At 44.4% G+C, this 10,738-nt stretch overlaps 1 protein-coding gene across 1 annotated transcript; it reads left to right on the top strand.

The window, feature by feature from the left end:
• The first annotated feature begins 4,937 nt into the window (after positions 1 to 4,937).
• echdc1 (enoyl CoA hydratase domain containing 1) lies at positions 4,938 to 8,757 on the top strand. Its single transcript, XM_071925491.2, has 6 exons — positions 4,938 to 5,002; positions 5,904 to 6,079; positions 6,433 to 6,575; positions 6,662 to 6,714; positions 6,918 to 6,998; positions 7,195 to 8,757. The coding sequence occupies exons 1-6, from the start codon at positions 4,938 to 4,940 to the stop codon at positions 7,616 to 7,618; spliced, it is 942 nt and encodes a 313-aa protein (XP_071781592.2). The 3' UTR covers positions 7,619 to 8,757.
• Positions 8,758 to 10,738: the final 1,981 nt, after the last annotated feature.

Below are 10,738 nucleotides of genomic sequence, written 5' to 3'. Positions count from 1 at the left end.
CACTGATTAGCACACCTTCAACCAGCGAGGAGGAACTATCAGTACAATCAGCTACTGTTGTGTTTGGTTGGAATGAAAACCTGCATACACTCGGCTCTCCGTGGCACATGGCTGGAGACGGCTGTTGTTTACAGCATCTTTCCCTTTACACTGCACCCGGTCAAATTCCAACACCAGACGGCTTAGAATTAAACACAAACAGCTGTGATATCCAGGGGTCTTTACTGCATGTTTAGTACTTTATACAAGCTTCCCACTCACCACCGCCATACACACAAAGACAGAAATAGACAGACACACACACACAGCACCCTCTGGCTTGCATCTGGCCCCCGGCCTGCTATTCAACTTATAGCTGATTTGACCTGATTTGATCTGCCAGGTCAGGTCACAGCTACACATTCTTCATCCCATCTAACAGCAATTTGCATTCTCTACACTGCATAGTAATCATATTTACCAGTTGTGTCCTTTTGGTCCTTGGCCACTGTCCATGCTGCTTTTTGGCAAATGACTTTCTATGTAAATATAGTTTAAGCATCACTGCCCTGTTTGTGTTTACTACAAACATTGTACTGCCAGACAGTATGCATGGTAAAACTGATCCTGTCTGGTCTGCATGGAAGCTCTCTTCGCTCACTAGCTTGATTTCCACTACAGGGCCAAACATGGCCAGCCAAGCATTACTCATTCTCATGTCTTTGTATTTCCCACTGAAACAACAACACAGAGTTTTGTTTTGTCTCTTTTGCCAATAGAGTTTTATTGATTGTGAGGTTTGGGAGTTCCTAATAAACTAGTTTCAAATAAATACTGATCCCATGTTGTGAACATGTTGAGCTGGTGCTGACAAGCCCCATTTGGCGTTGCTGTGGAAAAGTGTTCAGAGGCTCTGAGCCCTCCAGCCCCACTGACCTCCCTGCACTCCTCACTGGAAACCTCCAGGCCCCAGAGAGCCTCTGGCACCTGCCAACCTGCCATTCTTCCTGCCCTGAAATAGACCCTCGCTGGCACTTATCTGGTGTGTGTGTGTGTGTGTGTGTGTGTGAGAGAGAGAGAGTGTTTTCTTATCTTGCTGGGTTGGTATAGAGCCATGCTGACTGCAGCGCATTCCCCAACTTCCTGCAGAGCGCTAGACAGCTGCATATCGATCAGCGCTTTTGATGCATCACTTCAGGGGCCTCTCTCTCTCTCTCTCTCTCTCACACACACACACACACACACACACATGCACGCACACACACTTGCGCATACCCGTGCATTCACCATCTCTCTCTCTCTCCCATTAGCTAGATTGTAATTTCAGACTTCCTTCCATTATCAGTGGGAGTCTGTGGCAGCATCACTGATATCCTCCACTCTCCTCCACTCAGGGACGGATCGTAAAACAACATCACCGACTTTAATCAAGATGACTTAACAGGCTGAATGGAGAGCAGAGGATGAGTGGAAGTGGCCAGAATCACTCACACTCATATTCACATTCACATCTATGGCCAATTTAGAGTCTCCAATCCGCCTGACAAATACAGAGAGAACATGCAAACTGCAAACATGCAAGGTGCAACCCACTGCACCACCATGCCTACAGGTGCTGTACATAGACTGATGTTTAGGAACAGGTTTCAGGCTGTTGACCTGGCTGCCTGTACTGTATAGAGCGAGAGGGAGAGCGTCAGCGTGTCTGGAATGCCTCCCGGGGAAGAGTCTCGCCGTCCCGCCGACCTTTTTGAATTCCTGCCCCACTTTTAAATAGACCAGAGAGGTGCGGGTGCTTTAAAACAAGACTTCGCCCCTTGGATGCACTGTGCTGAATCCTAGCTGATGGCCTTTTATGTCTGCAGTATAGTTATGAAGGGGTTTCGTTCCAAAAAATATAGTTTATTGGCCATCATTTACACAATGCAGGTGATTACGTCTGCTAAAATTGTGCTATTTTGTGAGCAAAGATCTTAAAAAAGCTAATACATTCAGTAATAATCCATAATAATGAGGTTTACTTTCATGCCAGCAAGATCTTTGGAAGCTTGGAAGTATATAGGTGTGAAATATTTCAACTGGTGGATTTCTTTGAATGTCATTTTGGAACAAAACTCTTCCAAAAGTAGATTTAATAGGGATGTAGGCTACTCAGTGTAAATATGACTCATGAGCTGGTGCATGAATGCATGATGAATGGAGGTGATAGGCATGTAGATACATGTGTGAGTGAAAGCTCTTAGCAGTCAGCAACCATGTTGCGCTAAATGCTAATCCAGGTTTATCAGGCCACTACAACATGCGGGCATTATACAGATCTGCCCTCCTTTTAACGCTGCAGATCTGTAATCTCTCTCTCTCTCTCTCTCTCTCTCTTTCTCACTCTCACACACACACATGCTCCTACAGTATGTCTTTAATCCATTTGCTTTGGCCCTTTGATTCAGCATTGTTGGAGGGACTGGAATTCTCAGCAACTGACCCAAGGAAACAGTTGCTATTTCTGGTTCCTCAGTTTGCTTTCAGAGAGATGTGTAGGACAGTGAGGAGTGGTGGAGGATGTGTGGATACCAGTGAAGGATTTATGCCCCCCAATGCCATAGATTAGCCCACAGGACAGGAAGTGGCTTAACCTCCCTCTGCTTTTGACACCATTTCCTTCCGCTTTCCTGCACCATCTCTCTGTCTTACACCACCCATCTCATTCTCAGACTATCTCTCCGTCTCTGTCTTTGTTTCTGCCTGTTTGCCTCACTGTCTCACTGCTTTCTTCTCTCTCTCTCTCTCTCTCTCTCTCTCTCTCTCTCTCTCTCTCCCATCTGATCCCTCCATCCATCTCCTTGACACAGTAAAGTTCACAAAGATGTTACGAAGCTTTACACACCTCATTATTTACGCTGGTGCTTTGGTTTTGCCCAACTCAGGCATACTGGGTGTCAAATTATTTGAATAACGCGCCCACAGGTCTGCAGCACTTTATGTCTGTCTGTGTTTGTACAGTATTCGGATCCCGGAGCAATTCACACTTTTTACTGCCCCTCAGAAAGGTGTTAGTCCCTGTTGGTATGCCATTACATGTTGCTAGGATGAGTTGATGGTGTAGCTCATTACTCACTATTAGAAACTACGGCTACATTTCCTAAGAATGTTTCTTTCTGGCCAAGCTGCCAAGCCAGTACCCATTGCATTTTTTGCCTAGAAACCAATAATAAAAATAACCGTTGCTTTAACCCTGACCTTAACCTCATTGGTGACCATATGCCAAACCTGATCCTTGAATATAAAATACCAAATTTTTGTGGTCATTGACTTTTGAAGACATTTTTGGCTTTGCGGCTAAAAAAAAAAAAAAAAAAAAAAAAAAAATGAGATAATTAGTATTTTTTATGTTTTGGGTTCAAAAGCACTTCTGAGAAACCACAGAAGACCACAGCTTAGTACAATGCTGAAAAGTTCATTGGACAATAGGTCGAGTTCATTGATTGTCAGATTGCCCACAACACTGTATTGTAACTCTACCATGTGTAATTTCAGAGCCCTTTGTCCGTACTACTGAATAAGGACATGCCATTGCTGTGTTTACAAAGTGATGAGACAGACAGAGACCAGATCTCTCTCTGCAGTGGCCTCAGCCTATGATTATCTTACAAATCATAGACTTAAATTGGGCAGCAGGTTATGGTTATGTGGTGTTTTGTGTGAAATGTATGTCGCCCAATATCGCAAATGCATAATTAATGGATCTTTATATTTAGATTTTGCCTGTTTGGAGGAGGTGATACAAATTAATCATTTGTTTTCTTTGCTGCATGACAGTATTATTATGCCCCCCTGTGGTGAAGCTGATGAAATACAACCCTATCGCCATGTAGATTTCCGACTGGTTCATGTTTCCAGGGGGACAGGTTTCAGAGTAACACCACAAGACTTTCACATCAACCAAGGTTGGCAATTACATTTTCGTTGCTAAATGTTTTCTAATTACTAATAGCATGCCATAAATTGATTCTAAACGTTTAGGTTTTCTCTGCGACTCGTCGTGTTTACATTTTAAAGTTTGAAAGGGACACTGAAACCTTGAATGACATTCAGTTTCCACATGACAATAAGAGTATTTGTTTGCAGAAAAGCAACAGCAAGAGTTTCTAAAGCATTCAATACTATGAGACTTTGGTGGTCTGGATTTGAAAACCCAGGCCATTTGTAGATAATACAGTATTTTAATGCAGCGGTTTTACATTCATCAATTGAAAATCAACCAAAAGCAAATCAAGAGACGAATCCTGGCGATGCTCCATTAAAAATGAATGAGAACACAGTGGCAGTGGCTGAGATCATTTTACAGGGATATCATCTCATTTTCTGGTTCATGACTTTAGTATTATATCATTGTTTTGTGTCATTTTAAAACATAAAAGAAGGCTTATTTGAATGTAATAGGTAAGCAAATATGACTGCTAAATGTCACCTCCTCTGACAATGCCTCCAAGGCATTGTCAGAGGAGGTTTTATTGAACAATGGCATTGTACAGCAAACAGGCAGGGTCAATAAAAGTGACACAAAAGAAACAAAAAATATACAGTCTCCACAACATAAAATACATCTGCATAGTACTAATTAACAATGTAATCATTGTCTAGTAAAGAGGCATATTCATAAGAGAAGGTTTGAAATCTGGGTTTCAATTTGCTTTTCTGAATTAGATGACATTTTTTATATTCAGAGTCAAGTTATAATGGGAATTCATTGTCAAGTATGTGGATAGATTCTCCCAGAATGTTGCAGTAATATTACAAACCCAAAATAAGTGACACAATCTATTTGTCCTCAAAGTTAATTTCCCCTCTTACGTGCCCGCAGGCCTATTTTATATAGTAATGTAAGTCAGAGATAATTTCAAGGTGATTTTATGTTCTCCATCTTTCTCTCAATCCCTTCATCTTCATGCTGCAGGAGAATGGTTCTGTGTGCGGTGAGGCGTCTCCTCCTGAAGAGCAGCGGTGGCTGTGGAGCCTGGGCCAGGTACAGCAGCCTCCAGCATGGTTTATCACCACTTTAATCCTTTTTTATTGGCCTAATACTGAGGTGTTTTGTATTCATAAATAAAGTCATAAGTAAAGTAACAGTAAGTTTGCAATGTTGCTATGTTTTAAGCTTTTAAGCTCAAAATCACAGATTACAGAGTCTAGGTAGCAAAATGCATTTTTCTCATGTGCTGACACTGGCAAAAATTAATGCATCCTATAAGTCACACTCAGAAATGGTTCATTATTATGTATTAGGAATTTTTCCAGGTGGATTGGTACCATATACCTTCAGCAGCCCGATTTATAGAGGGATAAAGAGTTGCAAGGCCTGTGCCAACAAAAATCAGTTTCAGCACTTAATTCTGACCGCTGCTGTGTCTTAAAAGCATTCATCCTCCTTTTTGTGAGAGTGCAGGCATTAGCTTTATCGCTGAGTATGTCCATAAGGCTGGTCTCCTATAAAAGGTTAGGCATGCCATTCCTTTACATTCAACACAGTGATTTGATTTGCTGTGATTTGATTGATTTCACTGTCATGCCATGTGGGCTTAGAAGACACAGCCATACATCACATTGCAATTTGTGTATAACAAACATCTTCCTAAACAAACTCAGGTATTCTATAAGCAAAGTGTGTTACTGTTTTTGACATATTGTGCTGACATGGCTGTTCTTGTGTTGTTAGTTTAGGTTCATACCAAAAATCAACATACTAATTGTCTTTAAAAACAGCAAATTATATGGGATTCTATTTAAATCAGTTCTGTTATTTCTAAAAACTCAACTTCTGTGATGGCTAGATCTGTATAGGGATAAGAAACACCATGCAGAACAAGTAGGGATCATTTAATGTTAAACTGTATTCTAATAAATTGTAAAAACTGCATTCCTCCAAGGCTGCTCCAGAGGCAGAGCAGTGGCTGTGTTTACTCTGGCAGCCACGGCTTCAACCAGGAGGAGATCAGAGAGAAGCTGCGGGCGTTTCCTGGAGGCTCCATTGATCTGCTCCAACAGGAGTCTGGCATCGCCGTGCTGACCATCAACAACCCTGCCCGCATGAACGCCTTCTCCGGTAAAGACGCTCTAATACTGCGGATTCATGAGTACAATCTGATCTCACTTTGACTACTGAGAATTTGGTATTCTGGAATGGAATGGAAACTAAAAAAAAAGAGTATTCCCTTCTAAATTCAGACAATTTCTCATTTGTAAAACTTTCTAATGAAAATCCTGAAGTTACAGTTCCTTTAGATATGTACATGCTTAATTTTGTTGTTCCCTGAGAGTAACTACTTACCCAAATGCTCTGTTGATTCAAACACAACTCATCTCATGTGGAACTTCTCCCACGCAGACAAATGACAGTCCAGTGCTTTGTTTAAACAATGAAAGGACGAACCGCTTACTGTTCTGCCGTCCTCCCAGGCAGCATGATGGTGGATCTGGAGGAGAGGGTGAGCCAGCTGGAGAACTGGACAGACGGCAAAGGCCTCATCATCCAGGGGGCTGCCGGAACTTTCTGCTCCGGGTCGGACCTCAACGCCGTCCGGGCGATATCTAACCCGCAGGTAGGGAAATGAGAAAAGTGCTTTGCCTCCCTCCCTCTGTGTGCCTGGGACTTAAACGCCTGAATGATGTTTCTTTTGCTTTGCAGGATGGGATGAAGATGTGTATGTTCATGCAGGATGCTCTGACAAGACTACTGAGGTAAAAGCTTCTGGCATTTTCCGCTGTACTACTCTACTAAATGTCTGAGACTTTGCTGGTTCTTTGCGTCAGTATCTGACACATACGCAGGCTAAAGCTTTGATGTTTACTTGGATGAATCAGCAGCCGGTCTGAGCTTAAAGAAGTCGGAGTTGAGCTGTTATGCAACGCAGTATGCTGACAGAGTTGTTTTCTCAGCGCAGGCTGCCTCTGATCTCTGTTGCTCTGGTGGAGGGGAGAGCGCTGGGAGGAGGCGCAGAGCTCACCACCGCCTGCGATTTCAGGTACAGCAGTAAGTGTGTGTGTAAAAGAGCAAGGAGTAATCTGTATGTGGGTGAATATGAGAGAGAGAGAAACATTCATCTGTCCTAGAAACGTCTCTGGATCTCCTTCACACCAAAGTCATCACCTCACACGTTGCGTCCAAAATGTTCAGATTCCACCGGTTCTGACATGTGACCCTCCCCTCTCTGCTCGCAGGTTGATGGCACCAGGCAGCGTGATCCAGTTCGTCCACAAACACATGGGCCTGGTCCCGGGCTGGGGCGGCGCCGCGCGACTCGTCCGCGTCGTCGGAAGCCAGAACGCACTGAAGCTCCTTGGCGGCGCTCTGAAAGTGGACCCCGAGCTGGCCGTGCAGATCGGACTGGCGGACGGAGTGCTGGATGCCCCCCAGGAGGCGGGGGAAGGTGGTACCATCGGTCTCCCGCAGCAGGCTGAAAACTGGCTCCATCGCTATACGAAGGGGCCCGCCCCGGTGATCCGGGCTGTGAAGAGGGTGGTGTCGGCGGGGAGGGAGCTCCCTCTGTCAGAGGCTCTGAGGACTGAGAAGGAGGTGTTTGGGACGGTGTGGGGCGGACCGGCTAACCTGCAGGCCCTGGCCAGCAAGTCCAAACACAAGTGAGAGCTGGAACCAGTTTCCCCAAAGATCAGCCATGTGCGTTGATGTACTGGATGTTTAACTGAGACGTTTTGGGGAAGCCGTGTGTGAAGATGTCACACAGAGAACTGCTATTCTTGGGGAGATGCTGACTCTTAATTGAACTTGTCTTGACGTCACCAAAATGCCTTTGTCCTTTGGTGAGCTTAAGATTCACAGGGATTTTCCTGTGATAAACTAAATGGTGTTTTCTAAAAATTATACACTTTTAATATGGACTGACTTTGCTGTGGGAGTGGCTACAAGAGGGTTTTCTCCTATGTGGGCTATGGTTGGAAAAAGTAGTAATCTAATCCATTGATAATGTAAGCTTGCTCATTGTCACATTCAGTGAAATGTTTTGTTTGTGTGCTTTTTCAACATGACATGTTGATTACTCATCAGCTAACACAAGCAGGAGCTGAGACTACAAACAGTGATGCTGTTACTGTGCCTGTTTTGTTCATGTGCTGCATAATGTATTCCTGCAGGAAAAGGTGGAATTAGCATTTTTTGTTCTGTAAGAAACAAAGCTAACACCGTAATTAAAAAATCCCACTGTTCCTTTGTGTTATATTTTAGAAGCCGGGTCCTGCAGTCTCTTGTTCACAACAAACAAGACGAGTCTAACAGCCCCGTGACATTGAATGTTCGTTACTGCTGGGAATCGAACTCCGATTGAGAGTCTGCAGTCTAACTCCCTGCAGCACACTTTTACCCACATGACTCATAAAGTGGTAGAAATGGTTTGTAAGTGACTCAAGATATTTCTCACCCATGCTTTCTGTCAACAAAGACTAGAGAGAAGTGCTTATTTTTGAGACAGACCATCCGTTTGACCTTTGTAAGGACCGAGCCTTGACAGATAAAATGACCATGACCTGCAGTAGGTTATGTTGGTAAGATGATGCTCCTGATATTTGACAGCTTTGGACACATTCACAAACTGGCTGTTAGGGCCTTACTGACTGCAAGTCCATCTAAAAAACAGCCACATAACTATTGGGTTCAGTCTCTGCAGTAACAGTTGCCTGGATCATGTGACGATGACGATGCATTCTGTATCCTTAAATGTTCTTAAGTTTTGTTAAACCTCTGGAAACCTCTCATGTGAATAATAATGGAATGTACTGGATTCAAATAAAGCATTTAAAATAGTGTTTGGCAGGTGATAACCTCGTATCTCCAAAATATCAACTTTCAGCAAAGAAAAACAGCTTTGTTTTTAGCTCCATGCATTTTTCAGATTTCCAACGGGTTTTGAAAGGGTTTCATAAGCACCAAGAGTCATAGAATTTATTCAACCCACAGAGCAGCATGTAATCCTTCAACTGAAGTTAAAACAGGAAAAACAGGAAAATCAGCAACATTGGAGTTAGAAGGTTTTCATGTGATAACAACATGCAATTCCATGATAATTTCTTCATTTTACATGAATTCACAGTAAATGAAATAAATTGACTGACATGGACTGACTGCAATGCAACACAACATTTATTTTTGAGAAACACTTTAAAACAACACAGATGAAGAATGTTTTATACAGCCGGTGGAAGAAGCGGCGGACTCTCTTCTTCTTGGTCTTTTCGATCTCTGAAAAGTAAAACAGGACAGTCAGTTCCTCAGTTCATCTTGATGGATGTAGCCATTAGCTACAGTGTGAACAGACCTGATGAAGAACTCCTACCTGATGTGGTGTCAGAGGATTGTTGCACCTCCTCTTTCTCCTGCCAACCAGGCTGCTGCTCAAGCCTTCCTGGACTGGAGTAATGGCAGGAGCTTCAGCAGGGAGGCTCAGAGGAACCAGAGGAGCTTCAGCAGGGAGGCTCAGAGGAACCACAGGACCTTCAGTAGGGAGGCTCAGAGGAACCAGAGGAGCTTCAGTAGGGAGGCTCAGAGGAACCAGAGGAGCTTCAGTAGGGAGGCTCAGAGGAACCAGAGGAGCTTCAGCAGGGAGGCTCAGAGGAACCAGAGGAGCTTCAGTAGGGAGGCTCAGAGGAACCAGAGGAGCTTCAGTAGGGAGGCTCAGAGGAACCACAGGAGCTTCAGTAGGGAGGCTCAGAGGAACCAGAGGAGCTTCAGTAGGGAGGCTCAGAGGAACCAGAGGAGCTTCAGTAGGGAGGCTCAGAGGAACCAGAGGAGCTGAAGCAACAGCAGAGTCCATTTCTGGGCTTGGTGTTGTTTCCTCGCTCAAACCTCCATCAAAGGGGGTTGAGTTCACAGCTCCAACTACAGCTGGCTGAGTGAAATCAACTAGTTCCACCTGAAGAGGGAGAGAAGTTTGAATTTTGGAAAATGAAAGTGTTTGTTTTTACTCCACTGTATCTAATGCGACTACTCTATCATACATGTATGCAGCAGGTCTTCTTACCTCTTTGGTGTTCAGCACAGACATTTCTGTGTGTTTCTGTGGCTCGAACATCACACAGATTTCCCCCACTGTGACTTCAGCGATCCTGGTCAGCAGCTCTCGCCCAAAGCGGTTCAGTTCCTTCACGAGGAGGTCTGGTGTGTATTTCTCTCTCACCTTCTCCTGGATAGAAAGGACCTTCTCATCCCGGATGGAGCGGGAGAAGGCAGCCTGACGGTCCGTGGAGGTCAGAGAGGCGGAGAGCTTATCCTGAACTGCTTTGGTGAGTCCGACAGCCAGGTCGCTGAGCTGCAGCGAGGGCATGACACACGAGAGGCTCGCCGGATGAATCCAGAAGCCCTGCAGCACTTTGGGCACAACCAGCATCGCCACCTCCTGGGGGCCGAGGAGGCTGGAGCCGGGGCGCTGCTGCTTCTGCATCAGGCTCCTGGTGGCTTTCTCAGCCAGTCGCATGATCTGAGGGTCTCTGTTGATGAGAGGCGCTCAAAATTAGTTGAAATACACATTTTCTATATTTCTTTACTATATCCCATTACTATTGGCTGCTGCAAAGCCCCAATTTTCCCACAGGAATCATTCAAGTTTCATCTTATCTCATAAATGTGACGTACTGAAAACAAGGACTGTTGGCGTCTGGTGAGTTGAGCACCATTCGGGCTTCAAACTCAATGTCTCTCATTTTCATACTGATGTTCACCTCCCACACCTGAAGAACACACACACACACAAGAAAT

This window comes from Centroberyx gerrardi, chromosome 12 (assembly GCF_048128805.1).
Source record: "Centroberyx gerrardi isolate f3 chromosome 12, fCenGer3.hap1.cur.20231027, whole genome shotgun sequence".
Classification (NCBI taxonomy): domain Eukaryota; kingdom Metazoa; phylum Chordata; class Actinopteri; order Beryciformes; family Berycidae; genus Centroberyx; species Centroberyx gerrardi.
This window is presented reverse-complemented; position numbering and strand designations above follow the sequence as displayed.

Excerpts from the sequence above, each read along its gene's own strand:
- echdc1 (XM_071925491.2), top strand. The coding sequence starts at position 4,938 with ATGGTTCTGTGTGCGGTGAGGCGTCTCCTCCTGAAGAGCAGCGGTGGC. Across the intron at positions 6,080-6,432 it reads CCGCATGAACGCCTTCTCCG|GCAGCATGATGGTGGATCTG; the intron begins GTAAAGACGCTC and ends CCGTCCTCCCAG. Across the intron at positions 6,576-6,661 it reads GGGCGATATCTAACCCGCAG|GATGGGATGAAGATGTGTAT; the intron begins GTAGGGAAATGA and ends TTTGCTTTGCAG.